This window comes from Peromyscus eremicus, chromosome 5 (assembly GCF_949786415.1).
Source record: "Peromyscus eremicus chromosome 5, PerEre_H2_v1, whole genome shotgun sequence".
Taxonomy (NCBI): Eukaryota; Metazoa; Chordata; class Mammalia; order Rodentia; family Cricetidae; genus Peromyscus; species Peromyscus eremicus.
Window position 1 is genome coordinate 95123451 of NC_081420.1, and position 19389 is coordinate 95142839.

Below are 19389 nucleotides of genomic sequence, written 5' to 3' on the forward strand. Positions count from 1 at the left end.
TTATTTCTAAAATATGCATCTTTCATCCATACACAGGACAGAGAAAAACAGTAGTAAGCATTTTCCAGTGACAAGGTTTCTGTAGCAAACACATTTCAGAGCCCACATACCAACACCCTGAACAAATACAGCAGCAGTTCTTATGACTACATTATCGTCTGTTAGGACCAACAGGTCATCTTCTGAACATTTTTATGCATAATACTGGTCCATTAACACTCCTTACTGGTACATTTTAGCTTTGATTATAAGAAAATATGTGTTACACACAAGGAGACATTTTATTTTAAAGTAGAACACTAAAGCTGTATCAATATTCATATAAACTACTTAAGAGCTCCTGGCAAAAACAAAATATATGTGTCTGGGGGGATGGCTCATCAGTTAAGCAGGAACACTGCTCATGCAGAGGACCTGCGTTCTATTCCCAGCACCCAGGTCAGGCAGCTCACTACCTCCTTTAACTCCACTCAAGCTCCAGGTAATTCAGTGCAATGATTCTGGCCACCACCAAGCACACCTGCACTTGTGTACATAGATGCACACATACACACATGCACACACAAATAATTAAAAATAATAAAAACATATAAAACAATATTTTATAGCAACAAACCCAAAATTCACATAGCTGATATAAAATTACCAAAATTATAAAGATATGAAACCATCATAAGAACTTAAATGATCCTTTTGGATTAATCTATAAGATCATACTCAAGATCAAAAAGAAGATAAAAGCTAGGCATACTCAATTTCTCTCCCTGACTCTCGTTTAGACGCAAGCACCCCAGAAGGAGCCGTGTTCCACTGCCTCAGTATTCTAATTCAGTCTTCTCTCTCATCTAAAACACACTCACCATTTCTGGCAATGGTAACTGAGAGGTATTCTTTATAAAAGGAACTCATATACAGTAGCAAGCTTGGTGCCCGTGTCGTCCGGAAGCTAAATTTGATCATTTCTCTGCTCAGCTTCATATCACCATGAAATGAAGCTGCGTGGAAGCTGGAGTTTTTACTTAAAGAATAATTTTCTTGAAAATTGTAAATCACAGAAGACCCAGATCCAAAATATGCAGAAATCTCTGAAATGATATGCAGACTGTATGTTAAAATTTTTACATACAGGGATCTTGTTTAAGTTACATTAATTGATATCTTAATGCTTAATGTAAAAATGAAGTACACAGCTGGAAGAAATAGTGCCAGGCTAAGATAACACAGAGAAAGAATAGAAATTTCATAATGGCTTGTAAAATGCCTTTATGTTAGAATGACATATCATTAATTCTTTAGTCTGGCTTTACAATTGCAAGATTAGTGCTCTCTTATCTGAGTTCACACATAAGCCAAGCTTCTTGTCTTGTACCTCCCTAAACATCACTTTCTTATTTAAATTCTAACATCCATCTATTATTTATTGTAGCTATGATGCATGTATCCTCTTATAATAGGAAAAATGGAAGAATGAGGGTTTTTCCCCATTTCAGTATCAATAAACAGAAATACCTTTATTTTATATTAACTACTTTTCACATTTGTTGTCTTCTACATAAAGAAAATGAAGTCTAGCATTAATGTGAGAGGGGCATATGCTTAGCAGAGATCAACAAAATGAATTATGCAGCCCTTTTGAAATAATTTAACAAGTATAATGTTTTACCTATAAGAGATTAATGTCTCAAATTTAAACACATATGTAGGCAAATATATGTGTATGGAAGAGGTCAGTGGAGAAATTAGTTTTGAATCCTTGAACTTCGTTCTCTTTGCTACTATAAGCATCTGGTTGCTGATAAGTCTTATAAATGATGCTTACTGGGTCATAAAGCAAGATTTTGATACTCATCTCATTTTAGGGATTTTTAATGCATTAATTGTATTATTTATAATATAACTTTCACACACAGTATAATGTGTGCATGTAGCATAACATTCCTGATTACATTTAGAAAGAACTGGAAATCTCAATTAGAAAATGAAGGAAAGTCAGCCTCAAGAAGAAGGGCTTAAGTTCACACTTGAGACCAAAAACATCTCCTAGAACGTTACCAGTGGCACGTGGTTATTACTGCGGTTGATTTTGAAATCACAGTTTATTCCTGATAAAAGGGGATGACCCAAAAAGTGTAGTTTTGCCAGGTTTTCATTAACTAGCCCACATTGCTTTATTTGCAAAGTTGCTTTGATTTTGAGCCAATTTTTTTTAGCTTCCTTCAAGAGAAGATTAAGAAGCCCAGAGATACTTCAACAAAGTCAATGAATTTAAATTAATTGGATGTCGGTTTTCTTCTATGAAAAACTATGAGAGTATAATATGTGTCTGTATATTCAGAGAAGGCCACCCAAAACAGTTACTACTCCACTCTGCTCTTTTCCTCTTCTGTGTCATAGATTGGTGAATAAAAGAAGCCACCAAATAAATACACTGCTGTTTTAATTCTCTAGCAGATATTCATTCTACCACACACCAAATATCAGAGTGTCACTATTTCTTTATACATCAATATTTGGTAGAAAGTATTTTTTAATGAAAAAAATAAATACATTAATTTCCTGTAGTTCTTTGCATTGCTGAACACGCTCACCAAAAATAACGATACACCCTGGAATGGTTTTTAAAACCAAGAACTGCTCCATAGGGCAGCTTGTTGACAGCCCTGTTTTTAAACACATTAATAGTAGACAAAGTAAAAGTAGATTGATGGCTAACATTGAAGACACCTAGAGGCTTCTATTTGTGACTATTTAGCAATAGACAATGTGACTATTTCCAGAATTGAGTCAAAGGCCCACAGATTAAAATACGATTGGCATACAATAACCACTTTTCAAAAGAATATTTTAAATGTAGAGACTTTTGTTTCAAACAGCTACACACACACACACACACACACACACACACACACACACCAAACAAACAAACAAACAAACAAACCATGTCAGTTGTCTTATTCCCGGGGACACAGTCTCAGGTCACACCTACCTTTGGAACAGAATGGTCCTGCATAGGCAGAGGAAGCGCAATCACAGAAGAAGCCACTGGGCTTTTCCCTGCACTTCCCTCCATGGCGGCATAACTTTCCATAGCTACCACAGTGTCCTCTGCAACCTGGTTGTACCCCAGGGGTCACTGTGGCTCTTTCTTCCAGATCCAGCGCCATCCCATTCAACTGAAGAGACCTGATGCATCCTAAGAAGCCCCTCTGCCGGGTGGCGGTCCCACCTACAAGGAAAATACTGCAAATGCGAACATGTTCCTTCATGTTTTGTTCAGGACTTAAAGACCAAACAAAGCCAGGACCCAATGAAGAAGAGGAAAACCTGTGTTAGAGAACTGAACAGCAAGAGGAGAGGAGCAATTGGAAGCTGTAAGATACAACCGTTATGAACACTGGCTCTCAGAGAGAGACATGACAAATTCTATTCTCTAAACTTTGATTTTCTTCTTTTCTTTTTTCTTCTGGGGATCAAACCTAGGTCCTCATGAATGTCAGAAAAGTTCTCTGTAGCTGATCCATGCCTAACCCTACACACTTGTTTTCTGAAAATGATTGATTAAGCTTTACACTGGGGAAGCCACCTTTCCTCATCTCTTTATTTCAGAGAATAAAATTAGGAACATGCTTCATCTTCATTCCAAATAACAATGTATATTGTTATGGCTGTGTACTTTGGCTTTTTGTTTTGGTGGGTTATTTTCTTTCTTTTTTAAAAATTATATAAGTGTGTGTGTATGTATGTATATATATTACATATGTACATATACACATATATTCATGGGTAAGTATAAATATATTTTAAAACTTGATTTTAATCAGTCTAATAGTTTTAATTTGACAAGTATTCCTAAGGAATCCTTACTAATACACTCACATCGATGAGTTTTTATTTATTATCCACCAAAAGATGATTATTGAGTATTATTTTATTACTTTTCTTGTACTTTTTTTTTTTTTGGTTTTTTCGATTCAGGGTTTCTCTGTGTAGCTTTGGAGCCTGTCCTGGATCTCACTCTGTAGACCAGACTGGCCTTGAACTCACAGAGATCCACCTGGCTGTGCCTCCTGAGTGCTGAGATTAAAGACATGAGCCACGAACGCCCAGCCTTTTCTTGTACTTTTTAGTAAATTTTACATTTTCTTAAAAGTTGATCTAATATTCATTATTTTGTACTTGGGACTAACCTTAACAGAACGTGGAAAATAAATTAATGAACAAACAGTGATGCAATAGTGGTACTCATCTTTCTTGTAACCAATAGCTCTCTAGCCAACAATCTTAAAAGAGAACATACTACCATCACTTTACTAGACCTCCATAATTCCTAATTCCTAACTGCATTATAAAACTTAACTTTATACCTACAGAGAAGTGTGGTTCTCAACCCACATCAAAAAGCTTCTCTACACCAACGGACAGACAACATTACAGAAAACCACATGTCATAAGGCAGAGATCAACAGATTGTGTGGAGCCCAGTCTGAATGGATAAATTTAAAATATAACTCTTAAACCTTAGGTGCAAGTACCATCACAGAAAAGGGGGAGTTAGAAATTGTCAGAGTCATAGAATAAGCAAGTCTGTGAGACTGTGTTTCTTAGAAACCACAGGGAAGCTGCACCCATGATACCTCGATATGGCTGTCCAAACAAGACCTGGACATTGGCATCATCAATAGACATGCTAACATGGAATGGGGAAATCTCACAGGGTCCTACCCCAAGACAAAGTACTGTAGGCCACTAGCAACTGCTGAAGGAATGACAACTAGCATCTCCTAGAGAAAATAATTCATGCTCTTCTAAATCGCATAGCTAACTCTAGATCTAACTGTAACCTGTAGACTCTCACTGTTTTCATTATTTAGTGCAGATTTTAAAAAAAAAGCCACAAAATCCCTACTATCTAGGTCTTTCTTATCTATGGAGCTTTGCATTGTACCAATTTACTCTCTGTGTGTCCCTTTATCTGAATACGTATTAGACAGGCTACTTCAGTCAGTGCTGAATAGCACATAGAAAAAATGTTTGACACATCACAACTATGCAATAACCAGTAACTACTGCGCCCACCCATTCATTCACTCATTCAATCACATAATGTCAGAATGGGAGATGGGAACTCCTCCAGAGTTGAAGAGAGCCAGATTTTGCCCCACAGAGATGTTTAAGTCTCTGAGATAAAGAATGAGGGCCAAATTCAATGAGCATATCTGAATAAATTCTTAATAGTTTGTTGATGAGAGATCATGAAGAGTGAATTGATAAGAATTTTTAGCTTCAAGAGCATTCACACTACTTAGAACTCATATTTAGAGATGCAATGACCTCTATCCAAATTGCTTTATCCAAAATTTAAATATCTACATTCAAACTTCATTTTATATCATGTGTGCCTCTTTAATGAAGGATACAGAGTGCTTCAGATGATATGGGACATATTTGTTATCTGTAAATTCAGAAAATAATTCTGAAAATAATTTCAATATTATCAAGTGCATTGAATTGAAATGTAGAGTACCTCAGGGTGTGTTTGGGAGGATGTTTCTAGAAAGTAGAAACTAAGAAAGAAGACTCTCACTGAATGTGAGTGGCACCATATTATAAGTAGAAAGACTGTATATAGAATAGGAAAAGGGAAAAAGTCATTTTCTCTCTCTCTCTCTCTCTCTCTCTCTCTCTCTCTCTCTCTCTCTCTCTCCTTATCTCTTTCTCTCTCATATACTATATTTAGTTGTTGAACCTAGAGTTCCTTAGCTATTATTTATGCTATTAAAAGAACTTTGACAAACCCCTAGGCATTCTTTTTGGGTATGGCAATGAAGGAGTTGATTTCATCCAGAATTTTAGAACCTTTGTGTTTAATTCCTCCTACATCTGAACAATTTTCTGTCATTCTCAAAGTTTCTCTTCTGCCTATATTGTCAGGACATTTCCCTCCTCTTCACATCAAGTTGCTACTCACCTTGGCTTCATACCTTCCTAGCATACCTATCTGCTAACTTTACTCAGTGAGTACCTGAAATTTGATCTCTTTGCCTATGATTTCTCTGGCATTCTTACTAGACTTTAGAGTTTTCTTACCAGGATAGGGCAACCTACCTTCTGTGCCAAATCACCCTTGGCATGGGAACCTTTTGGAGGAGCTAGAGCTGCATATTTGGTGTATTTTAATTTCTTCATGTTACATTACATAAAACCATAGGGTATATATTTCATAGCATACAGTAATAGAAAATCACTTTATTATGTGTCTGTTGCTCTGACATATAACATCACTGTAATCCAGGGCCTTGTCCAGTTCTTCTAATAGCATAAATAATAACTAAGGAGCTATAGGTTCAACAACTAAATATAGTCCATTTTCATTTATTCTAATTCATTTTTCTTGCTTATTTTGCATGAAGAGAAGTTAGAGACATATAGACATTTGTGGGTATAATGAGGAAATCACAGAATAAATACACTTAGTTCTAAACTATAGTCATTATCTCAAGGCAGTCTCACTTCTCCCCACTTCAAAATTGTATCAAAGAAGAAAATGCTTCCATTTTTTCCATGCCTCAAGCCACCTTTGGTTTGAACTGTATTTAAGTTCTCTGTTCTTTATTGAGAATTCCTTTGGGGGTCCTGTATCTGATACTGGAAATATGAAAAGTGTATGTATTTGATCATGTTCTCAAAGAGCTAATATATTCAGGGACAGACATTCATGATTACTACAGATGCTAATGTATATATAGAAATAAATACTAGAATAGTTCTTGAAGGTAAACTAGCAGAAAATATATTAATATATATATGAAATACAATCTTAAATATTGTCATAGTGATGAATATTTAAATTTGAAACTAGAACTTCTTTATTCCACACTTTCAAAGACTTTAATGTTTACCTGATGAAATTATTTTAGTGCCACCTTTATTGAAAACATAATATCTAATTAGACATAGTTGTGTCGTGCATGTTTGAGGATTTGTAACTATACCATTGGGTTTCCAGTCAGTCACTTTAGTTTGGACAGAACTCTTTTGAGAAACATGTCTCATGTAAATCAGATTGTGCTTGAAAGCTTAATTAAAGATTTCAGTGCCTTTCCAGGGTTAGAGTTTGTCCAATTAAAATGAGTTGCAGTTTGATTAATTGATTCTGGATGTTTCTGCTGAGCTATTTTGTTGGGAACTATCTTCCAATTAATTTTCTATCAATTTACTTGCTTGCTAGATCAGACATAATGAATTCCGGAACTTTACAAACACTGAGTATCTTGTGCAGTGAATGCCTACCCTTGCCATGTGATTGAATTTAACTGAATCCACACACGTAACAATACCAAGGTCTCATACCTAAATACCTGGATAGGTGTTGAGTAGGTAATGAATTAGGAATACCTGTTGATTTCATCCTTACAACACATTCATTATTCTCAGAAATTTCTTCTAAGTGACAAGTGTTATTGTCACAGAATTGGAGCTGGCTCTTTCCTGTGCCAATATCCCATTATTTGTGGCAGGCAGATCTTTGAATTAAATTTTGAATTTTGATTTTTTTAAGATAAACTATTCATGTGCTCTCCTCGAATATTGCTGAGGATTAATTAAGAACAGTTTCTTCATTGCCCCAGGAACCTTAGAAAATGAAAGAGTTCGTGATTGTTAAACTTGTCTTTAAATTCTAGGCTATAAAAACAATAGGCTCCCTCTGATCTTGACACTGTGGTAGAGGAAGACAGATCAAGTCCCAACCACAAGCCAGTCTAGAGCAAGAAATCAACAGTGCATACAAGCTGGGCCCAGAACCATGCCAGGAGGTTGGAAGTGCTTGGGGACTAGAGCCTCCTTCCAGCACAGTCATCCTGAGGGAAGAAAGCCTGGCAGAAACTGTGATATAAGCCACAGAAGACCGCCACGCAAGAAGCTTAGCTTAAATTATGTTGGGAAGTGATCTTAATTGTACTGAGTCCCAGGAGCATGCAAGGAAAAAGAACCATTGTCCCTCATGTTCATAGAACTACTGTGGTGGATGAAGCTGCTTGTATAAGAAAGACTGTCATAGGCAGGACATTCAGTCTCTTTCCTGAACCAAACTCAGTGATAGAAACATGGCCCAGTGGCTATAACCCTGGGAAAGGGCAAGTCTCTTTGGGTTTCCATGGCTCTCTGATTTGAATATAATGAAGTGTGTTTTAAAGATATGAGCTGTTGGCAGTATCAGGCACATAGTTATATGCTCTATTCTTAAGGCTTTGTGTTCAGTCAAGAGTCATTAAGGTCTTCCCACTGAGCATAGGAAAGTCTACTCAGGTTTTCAGACAGATAATGAAAAAGATACCTCAAGGAAGGAAATAAAATACCTAAAAGAAATGATAAGAGCCCATGAAGAAATACAACCTTTGTTTTTACTGAATTTTTAATGAGGAAACACAATTATTATCAAAGAAAATAGGTTGAAATGAAAATTATTATAATAAAACTACTTGATAGTCTCTTACCATGGCTATATTTTAGCATGTCAAAATGAAAGTCTAAAAAAGAAATATTAAGAATATATTATAATTAAAAACTTACATTTTCAAAGCACTTTTAACAATATGAAAATATGAATTTGTAAAAAGCTAGAAGATATTGATGATAAGCTTATATGACAAAGACTTACTGAAAACATGGAAAGAATTTTTAAAAATTACTACTTGTAAAAAGGATGACCCTGTTAAAAAAAAAATGAGAAACAAATCTGAATAGCCACTTCATAAACTGTATCATCCATGCAGTCAATGGAGACAGGGCTATATCACCTGCTCAGCATATGCATGTTCTATGACCAAGTAATTACAATCTTTCATATTCACCTAACAGAATACAAGCACACATTCATTCTCCCGCAAAATTATGAAGAAGTATTTGTAATATCCAATCTTTCAATTACTAAAGCAATATATCTTTGTATTGGTACTGCGGATTTCCCAAAAGATCACAAGTGGTACCCTCGTACAGACAACCAACACAAAGAACTACAGCCTAGAGCCTCAGTGTGATTAGTCTCCAATATCAACCTTCATGTGGGGCATTTAGAGATTGCTTGCTCCATATATTTGCTGATTGGTGTAATTCAAATGTGACATAAATGACTTCTCGCTAAGTCAGGGGTCCTTACTTCCAACCCTCGTCCCAGACTATTCAAATGGAGTTTAACTTGTGTGAAAACTTGTCAGTAAAAGAATGTAGACAGGAAACGAAAATTGCAGAGCTGGTTGAATGAAAATCAATTCAGGCCTAATTTAAGAAGCTTCTAGTGGGGAAAATGCTGAGTTTACAAACTGAAATAGAAAATGACCACTGTCACATTTCAGTTTAAAAAAATGATTGATTCTTTTCTCTCCATCATTTCCGTGGTTGGAGAACATTTGTGAGTGAAAGCAGCAGTGACTTTCACCCATTTGTTCTCAGTGTTCTATCAAGGTCAAGGACAAAGACTCAATACTCTGAGCATTTCCAGCATTTTAAAGCTGGTGAGTGGCATTTCTCAGTATGATTGTTTAAGATGTTTCATGAACCACACACATGTGCATACACACACAGAGAGAGAGAGAGAGAGAGAGAGAGAGAGAGAGAGAGAGAGAGAGAGAGAGAGAAAGAGAGAGAGAGAGTGACCAAGTAAAAGACCAAGAAAGGGGTGGCAAAGACCTGCTGCCACAAGTAAGGACAAGAATGGAGAGGGACAGGCTGAGGACATGGCTTAGTGGTAGATCATTTGCCTAGCATGCAAAAGGCCCTGGGTTCAAATCCACATATCATCAAATGAATAGCTGTGGGGCTAAGAACACAACATGAACCATCATTTTTCATTGTAAGAAGCAGCATGCTGTGATGTTTGGGATTTTTTAGGGGAGAGGAGATGTCTACCACACTGATGCTATAGTTTCTAACCTAGTTATCACATACTTGCTCCAAAAAGGGTTTTGTTCATTGTTATCCCTCCTCCACTGCGAACAGCCTCTTGCAGTCACATTAGGCGAAGATAACCATTCTGATGTTATCTTCAGAAAGATTGTTAAAGGCACCCTGTTTCTCACCTCTTAGTGTAGCACACCTCTGCTTGCATTTATCATTACCTTACTTCAATTTCAGCTGTCACAAACAACTGCTGCCCAGGCAGCTCACATTTTTTAGTTGTGTTTTCTATATATTTCCACTGATTTTCTTCAGAAATGAAGGCACCTCTCTTGCTTCAGAGTTCTGCTCTGTAGTGCAAACACGCTCTCTGGTTGGTCTTCAGTGGCAGGGGTGGGGTAAGCAATTGAGAAAGCACATTTAATTCTTTTATGCTATCTCAATACACCAGCCAATGCTAAGAGATGATGAAAACTCTTAATATTTAAAAATCTCATATGTATGTAATGTCAATAAACACTGTCAACACCCTGGTCTGTGAAATGGAGAAAATGATTGGTCAAATTAAGATACATTGACGTATCTGTAACTTCTATTTGTGTATATATGGGTCTAGTTAACATCTCAAGATACATATTCCAAAAAGCTATTGAAATTTCTTGTGTTTCAAGCAGATGGAGCAACTATAACTTCCTACAGACTTGTATCCATGCAAGATGCACTTTGTAGCTAAATGCTGGACTAGTAAATAAATCACTCTAGACTAAGCCTAAGACAGACTTCCAGTTATTTCATACATCTAAGCTTGTGCTTCTGCATGAATGCAAATATTTTTCTTTTCTTCATTCTCCAGATTTAAAGGATTTTTATTAGAATAAAATCATGCTGAAAGCTGCAGTCTTACCTTCCACAATTGTGTTGACTTCACCAGTTTGTCCCTACACCCCAATACAAATGACAGTCATTATGCGCACTTGAAAATACTGATTAGTCATAATTATTTCTATGATGGACGGGTGAACTACAAATTAAACTCTCGAACTTGTAAGTAAAGGGTATTAAATTACCCTTTAAAATTTCAACCAGAAAATCAATTACATTGTATTAATGCCGAGATTCTCAGTCACCCATGTAACCACCAGCTCCGAGGAGAGAATGAGACTTAACTCTCAACTATTTATTAGTATGAGAAGCAAGAGTTCCCAAGCAAATGGATCCTTCACACATGATGTGTGTTACACAGACAACGGAAAAGCCAGGCTTCCTGGTGAGCATATGAATATAGGGCTGGTGGGATTTGGTTGAAGGAGAGGGAGGCTGAGAGATGTTGTCTCAGCTTTCTTTCTATAGCCTGTGCCTTATTAGAGATGTGAGACCAGGGAACAGATTTCGTCACTGCCGTAATTCTGATAAAGGCAGAAAACAAGAAAAACTAACTTCAGATGAAGTTGAAAACTAGGAAGCACTATGAGGAACTCAGAAGCCTTCAAGGAAGCATCTTACATGTAAGTATATTGTTATGGGAAAGTCATCAAATGCTGATAGCAACAACAAATTCATTTGCAAGTTGTAGGCAGCTACATATAAAATGTGTTCCCACTCTGTTTCAACGTATCTACTTCAGCTGGGGCTGCTGATAGCTGTCATGCAGATCTGCAATAGGTTGCTCCCACTGGTTTCCTTCCATCCATATCTCTTGCGGCAGTAAATGGGAATTAGGGAAATAAATAAGCTGGCTCTTGGCATCCCTTAATACTAGATCCACATTCCTTGCAAGAGCCTTCCATGATCCTGTACGGTATATAGCTCAACCTGGCATACCCCTGCATTCCCTCACATTAATTCTCTCCCATCACATTTGTTTATTTCTATTCCTAAGATCTTTCACATTCACTGTCGCCAGTAAAGATTCTACCACTTGAGAACTTCACAGAGTCTATCTCTATTCTGCTTCCTCTGGTCTCAACTCAAGTGTTAACATCTCCCTATTACGCTGTTTGAAATGGAAACTCCCAACACTAATCATTGCCCTATGCACTCTTTTCCTGGTTCTGTTTCTTCTTTATTTTCCTTCACCATTGGAGTGTGTGTGTGTGTGTGTGTGTGTGTGTGTGTGTGTGTGCGTTATGCATGCATATATAAACATGTAGAAATATATATGTACCTTGTCTTCTTCTCATTCTCACCATTGGCTACTCTTCCCTCTTCCACTGAAACATACTCATAGGAAGGCAGAGAACTTTTTGCTCATAGTAAATGCTTCATTAAACTCTCTCTAATTACTGCTGATTTTTTGCTAGTCTGCCACCCACTGAGCTCTAATTCAGTGTAACCTTTTTAATTATAATTTGTCTCTCATGGAGTCTGCCTGTAAGGCGAAAACTCTTTATCAGCAAACCTAAAAGAAAGAAAGAAAGAAAGAAAGAAAGAAAGAAAGAAAGAAAGAAAGAAAGAAAGAAAGATCATGATTTGTTTGATAGGAAGGTTATAAATTGGAAGATCAATATTTTGTGTGTGTGCGTTGTTTTGTGAACTAGAAAACTGTCCTCCCCTGAGAGTGGTCTACTCAATGGTAGCATAACAACAAACAGCCCCTTGGGTGGCATGTTGATAGGCAGGTAACATTACACTACATCATGTCATTGTACCCCCAGTTACCTGCAAATACTAATGAATATCTTTATTCATTGAAAATAGAACTTTGGGGGGGCAGAGATCCCTTTTCCCCCCACTGTTTTTGACTAAAACATAATCAAGATTTCCATTGTTAAAATTTCCCAGTGACAAAGCCACTCTAAGCCTGAACATATATGAAGATGTCAAAGGCCCGACTAATTGCCTTCATAAAGATGAAATCTCTTCGATCCTTATTCAAATTATTGCATATGATTGATGGCAAAAGACCCGAGCCTGTTCAAAGCAGTTTTCTGATGTCATATGATACTTCATTACTGCCACCTGAAATCAAATTAAGGCCAGGGTTCCTATCAGGTACAATATATAGTGATGCCAGTGCTGGGAAGTTGAAATTCCTCCCAAGGAGGAAAGGTCATCTACAGGCAAACTGCAGCATATTTCACTGAAAAATTTGAGAACAATTTCAGCCTTCTCAATTTCCAAGAATAGTAAGGCTATTTCCAAGCCACTGACAGATTTTAAATTGCAGTACCTTTTTGTTGTGACCATCTCTCATTTTTTTTTGAATTCAAGAGATATCTATGTCCATTTCCTGACTGAGCTTCTAGTATGGCATTAAGAGAAAAGTTATATATTTCTCCTCAAGTGTACTTTATTGTTTCTATACCCTTAAATAAGTCAGCTGAGTGGCTACAAGTTTGTGAGTAGAATATCTATTAGGATGGTTTAGTTGTGGAAGCTATTCATTAAATTTGTTTTCAGGGAAAGAATAAATAATGAAAATAATGAGGACATAAATTTATTAGAAGACCTAAATATGTCTTTGTCAGATATGTCACAGCAAGCTCATCCCTTTCAGTGAAAGGGTGCTAATAAGATTGTTAGGCAACAGAAGGTATAAGAGGGAAGCTGATGAATTCTGCTCTAAATATAGCTGTTAAAGATGTCTGGGATATAATTTCTGATAATTCATCATTTATCCTGCCTCATCGTGTCTCTGAGTCTTTATTTACATTAAAATGTATGAGCTGGGATCAAATAAAAGATAATCCTTGAACTTCATGGCCCATAAGTTCTGCAAAGTAATTAGCAAAGAAGCAAAGGAAAATTAAACACATGGAGAGGAATTCCAGTCTGGCGTCCTGCAAATGTTGAGTCAACGGACATTGGGGAGACACTATGAAGTAAGTTATCGGAAGGGAGCTGAAAAAAAAAATGGGCAAATAGAAGAGAAGCTGTTGAAGCTGAGCACTGTCTTTCTTTTTTCTTTCCTACCAGTGGCCTCATTTTGGTGTAAGGTGTACGGGTTGAGGAACATCAGTGGATGGTACTGGCTGACATTACAAGGGCTCCTCATTTCTGAGGATAGAGATAAACATTTCCAAGATCATACTAAAAGGCCCAATATAATACACAAACTGTAACAAATCATGCAACCTCTACATATTAAGGAGGCAGTATGCAGAGCAAGGAAATAGTCATAGAGATACTTGAATCTCTTAACTTATACCTTTCTGAATGCAAGTCATCCTGCTCTCGGATAGGGATAATACCTGTTGTGTGGCTTGGTTACTGGGAAGGAATGGAGTACCTGGCATAGACTAGAACCTGGATTTTCAATAAACATTGCTTTGTTTTTGCTGTTAGCTCTTTATCATCATTTTTCAAGTTCGGATTATTTTTATTGTGGCTCATCTCTAGACTTGCAGCATACATTCAGTGTTTTTTTAAAAAAAGAGCAACTTACCCACAAAGAGTTGACTATTGAGCTGTAAGAGGACATGACCATCAGTGGGAGCAGCTTGTATCTTTGGCGAGAGTTCATCTACCCGAAGTGATGCCTCCTTCATGTTCCTTTCTACTCTCACATGATGCCACTGGTTGTCATTGAAGTGGGTGGGTGACTGCACGGAGATTTCAAAAGGGCCATTCCCCACGTCAAATGAAAAGGTTACTGTTGTGGGTGCTGGAAATACCAGAAATGAGGGTTCTCCAGGTGAGTATTCACTACACTTAAGACAATGCCACACAACAATCATTAGACACAAGGCTTGCATTAGAAGGAAACAATGGTGTCCAGATAAACATAACTCTCCTGATGTGGAATAGGACAGTAAGATACATTTGAGGGTAAAAATAATAGATTTTTTTAAAAAGTTCAGCCTCTGACTTAATTTTCCATATTGATAACAATTAAAACTATTTAGAGAGTACAAAACTAGCATCTGTAATTGACTATACAAAATAATTGCTTCATTGATTCAAAGTTTATATAATTTAACAGCATGAAACATGCATTTGATATTGTGCTATTAATAGAAGACTGAATATATCAAAATAATAAGTGGTTCATTAAGTAATTTTGTAATTACTATTAGTCATTAACCTAAAATTTGTCTTAAATTTTAATTACTTCAATTTAAACTTTTTTCCACTGTTAATGAATTTATCAATATTTTTACTAAATTATCACTTAAATTATTTTCTTGCAAAGTAGATTTTTTTCTCAAGAGGTATGAGCTCCTAAAAGCTAACTGAAGAATTCAAGACTAGATGACTTTATCCCAAGACTTTTTTGGGAAGGACACTTACAGCGTAGTTCTATACGTATGAAATCGGTGATTCCCAGGTTCTCTAAAAACACCCCAGACAGGGCTGTGGTCTTAAAAAAGAAGGACACATCAGCACTGAGCTCTCCATGAAATGTGGGGAAGTGGAGGTAGGAAGCCTCAGTATTAAAGGAAGCTGCATTCCAAAACGGCCCTGTTTCGATAAACACAATAAGAACAAATTCAAAGAGAAAACAAACTCATGCCATACAAGGAATGCCATAACCATAATTGTCGTTTCTCCATTTAGCATCATGCCTGTTTGAAAATATCATTAATTCATATGAAACCAATTTCCTTGTTAACTATGTGCAGAGGCATGGGCATAGGATGAGAGTATCTATGGAGACTGAAACCCTGGACTCTTTCCAACATACAGCAGAAAGCTTCATGCAGAAATGCCCCCAATACAAGAAAACACATCTGCACCCCAAATCCTATCCTCAGCTAACGTAATATGGGAAGAATCTGCTAAACCTTAATTGCTTAATATTTTTGTATCTTGAAAGTTTAAACATCTAGTTGCTTTGACTCAAAAAATCCCTATAGCAGATCCTTGCAACCTGCACTCACTCCCATTATTGGCCTTGCCAATTTCACACTGAGATTGGCATCCTAAATAGTCTCATTTAATTAAAGATCCAAACACATTTTGTCTATGTAGCACAGCTGTTCTTATAAAAATGCTTTTATTCATTCAAAAGTCATTCCTTGCCTTGCTCATAACAGGGAGGTAGATGAAAAGCTTTCTCTAAGTGTTGACAAATAGTCAATACATGGAATAGATGGGAAAGAGGGAAGAGTTTGGAATATCAGTTTAGAGACTGAGGAAACAAACAGACAAACAAACAAACATGTAGGGTTTGGAGAAATGGCTCAGCAGTTAAGGCTGTGCATCCATCTTGCAAAGGACCCAAATTTGGTTCCATCACCCACATCATGCAGCTCACAATACCCCAGTAACTCCAGCTCCAGGGCATCCAACACTCTTTTCTGGCCACCACAGATGCCTCGACCCAGGTACTCAACCCAACCCACCCCTCAATACACACACAGAGACATGTAATCAAAAGTAAAAATAAATCTTAAAAAAATCTAAGTTAATTATAATTGCTGTCTAAATACAGTGTATTCATCTTCACTTTCTTTTGTGGATATTTGCAACTTTTCTTTAGAAAAAAATACTTGAGGATATCTATGTAGGAAGAAAATTGGAAAATGAAATATAAATTCAAAGGCAGGGCTGCCAGGATCAAATCCAGCTGGATATATTGAGTTGATATGGAGAATTATCAGAAAAATGAGCTATGAGCCTCAGCTGCTGTCAGCAAGTTCTCAGTACATCAACCAGGACTAGGCATCCTTAGTGTGAAGTCACTTCACCCACCCTCTCATCAAGGAAGGAAATTCTCTTATCTAAATCACCTTCCTACAAGAAGGACAGATTGGTCCTCCAGAGTCGAAGCAGCTATTCTAAAGAAAGAGTTCATGATGTTAGCCAAAAGCACAAACGCGGCTGCTTCTACATGCTGCTTAGATGTTCTCCTTTCTTAACTCAGGAAGGAACAGTACATAGGTCTATTTTTGTTTGTTTGTTTTCTTTCTGGTTTTTTTTTTGTGGACCTGACTCAAAAGTCAAATTTCTATTGCATGTGGACAATTTAGAACTGACTTTATGCAGTTGGAAAGAACATTGTCTGTGAGAAACCTGCACCACCACCCCCAGTCAAGTGAACTTATACATTATCTGAGTTCTTCCAAGGTTCTGTCTTACATCCTTTTAATAATTACATCTGTATTAGAACCTTGGATCTTAGTATATGAAAAGATGCACAAAAGTACAAAATGTCAACTTAGGGGTAAAAGCACATCTGTGCTCTTTAAAGTGCTAACCTGATCTCCTTTTATGAGGAGTTACATGCCTTTCTCTTGAAATACTAGCTATAAAGTCAAAATAAATATGTAACTTTAAATTATGGGATAATACTAAATATGGTCTCATGTGCTTAGAAAGGAAATGCTCAGGACTCAGGTCAAATTATGTAATACTTTTATATTATATATTATAAAATCAAGGATTTATTTGCTGTATATTGTATTATAACTAACCCAATAAAGCTTCATATGGAAGACTTCAGGGAATGGTTGAAACTGGAGGACAATCTTTGAATTGCTACTCTCTATACAATAAATGCTCTCAGACTAGTGAAAACAATTTACTGCTTTAGGAAGCTAAAACACTCTAACATACACAATAATACATTTTGTTTAGTTAGCAAGCCCCATTTTACAAATTCACAATAGGTGGAGAATGAGGTGGAGAATAAGAACATTTCATGAGATTAAGAAATTGCTGCTAATTCAAGACAACTACAAAGAAAGCCAAGACCAATGTGAACACTGATGGGATGGTGTGCATGTGATGCCTCAGCTCCTTATGTCCTGTGCACCCAAGAGAATCTGGAAAGTCTCAGAAAAAGGAGGCATGTGGAGAGGAGCCAGGAAGAGGTAGAGATCTGTAGCAACAGCAGGAAACGGTAAGCCCTTGAAAGAGGATTCTATAAAGAAGGGGGTTGGAGAGTCCCTAAGCTGCCCAGGAGATCTGAAATATTGCTTGATTGGTTGCCAGACAAGTAAGATGCTTTTTTTTTTTTTTTTAACCATTTCAATAAAAGCACGTCAAGAAAGGCTAGGCTGAAGAGACGGATCAGTCAGCAAAGCACTTGCCATGCAAGCACCAGGGCCTGAGTTCAGATCGCCAGCACCCGAGTATTAAATTCAGGTGTGACAGCATGCTTCTATAATTCCAGGGCTAGGGTGGGGGAAGACAGATGAGCTTCAGGTTCAGTGAGAGACACCTTCTCAGAAGACAAGGTGGAGAGTGACTGAGAAAGATACCCGATGTCAACCTCTGGTCTCTATGCACATGTGCTCACATGTGCATGAACACATACACACAAACAACACATCAAGATGTATTATTCTACAATATTAATACTTAGTGATAGTTAGTTAAATAATAATTAAAATGTTATCTAATTAAAACAATATGAATCAGCAAAAAAATCTAAGTTCCTTTGAAAACATTGCCTTTTAAATTTCCATAACTATATAATATGCATATGTATATACATGTCTATGTATCTATTATAAATAAGGGCCAAGAAACTTATTTACTTATAAAAGAAGAACATATAATAAGTATCTGGTTTCATGTGTAAACATTTTTATAAAGTCCCTTAAGGAATTAGAGTTTAGCCGGGTGGTGGTGGCGCATGCCTTTAATCCCAGCACTCGGAAGGCAGAGCCAGGCAGATCTCTGGGAGTTCGAGGCCAGCCTAGGCTACAGAGTGAGTTCCAGGACAGGCTCCAAAGCTACACAGAGAAACACTGTCTCAAAAAAAAAAAAGAAAGGAATTAGAGTTTAGTACTATTTAACTCCACGTGTACTCTAAAAAGTTTCTAAGCATTTAGTTCTCTCATATGTAGAAGAGTCTTTTAAAAAGAATTCTAGAAAAAGTAACATTTTCTTAGGGTTGGAGAAATGAAGAAATTGAAAGAGGAGAGTGATGAGAATCCTTTCTTAAAAGTAAATTTCATATATATATATATATATATATATATATAATAGTAAAATATTGATGAGAAATATTTTAGTAGTCAAGTGCATCTTCTAAATATTTATGAGCCATTAAAATGAGCTAAAATATAGATTTCTTAACAGAAATAAAATATTAAGATTAATTACATGTTGCTTCATTGGAACACCAAAACCTGTGTATTGGTTTCATAATTCATTGGTGCCTCCTTTTAGCACTTCTGTTATTGTTTTCAGCAATTTATGAACCTCCATTGAAATCCATATATGTAAAAATGAGGGTGAAGCAAATGAAATCTGGCTGGGGAGAGTCACAGTGTGTGCATTATAGATCAGTAGAGAAGAGAGCAAAGCTCTTCATGGGTGTTTGCATACAGTAAAATATCCCTGCTGTCCCCTCCAGCACGTTCAATGTACTTGGTGTAAGTTTTGCCTCTTACAAAAGCAGAGCAGAAATTGTCTCTGTAATCAAAGGATTTTTACAAATAATCTGCAGCATATGTTTATTATTCTTATATTAATTTTATGCAAAAGTGGATATTAGTAACAAAGATAAAAGCATACACACACACACACACACACACACACACACATATATATGCTTTATTTTTTCAAGGGCATACAAACTTAATTTGCAAGAGGCTGGAAGAA

The 19389-nt window shown here is 36.7% G+C and overlaps 1 protein-coding gene across 6 annotated transcripts in view; it reads right to left on the reverse strand.

Moving 5' to 3' along the window:
- Window positions 1–19389, reverse strand: part of Cntnap4 (contactin associated protein family member 4) — a 279704-nt gene that overhangs the window by 24802 nt on the left and 235513 nt on the right. For 5 of the 6 annotated variants that reach the window (XM_059262549.1, XM_059262550.1, XM_059262553.1 and 2 more), the window contains 4 exons: window positions 15124–15294; window positions 14279–14497; window positions 2987–3226; window positions 861–1085 (listed from right to left, as the gene is read on the reverse strand). In XM_059262549.1, coding sequence (XP_059118532.1) covers window positions 861–1085; window positions 2987–3226; window positions 14279–14497; window positions 15124–15294 — 855 coding nt within the window. The remainder of the gene's footprint in view (window positions 1–860; window positions 1086–2986; window positions 3227–14278; window positions 14498–15123; window positions 15295–19389) is intronic. The other variant, XM_059262555.1, reaches the window with a different exon arrangement.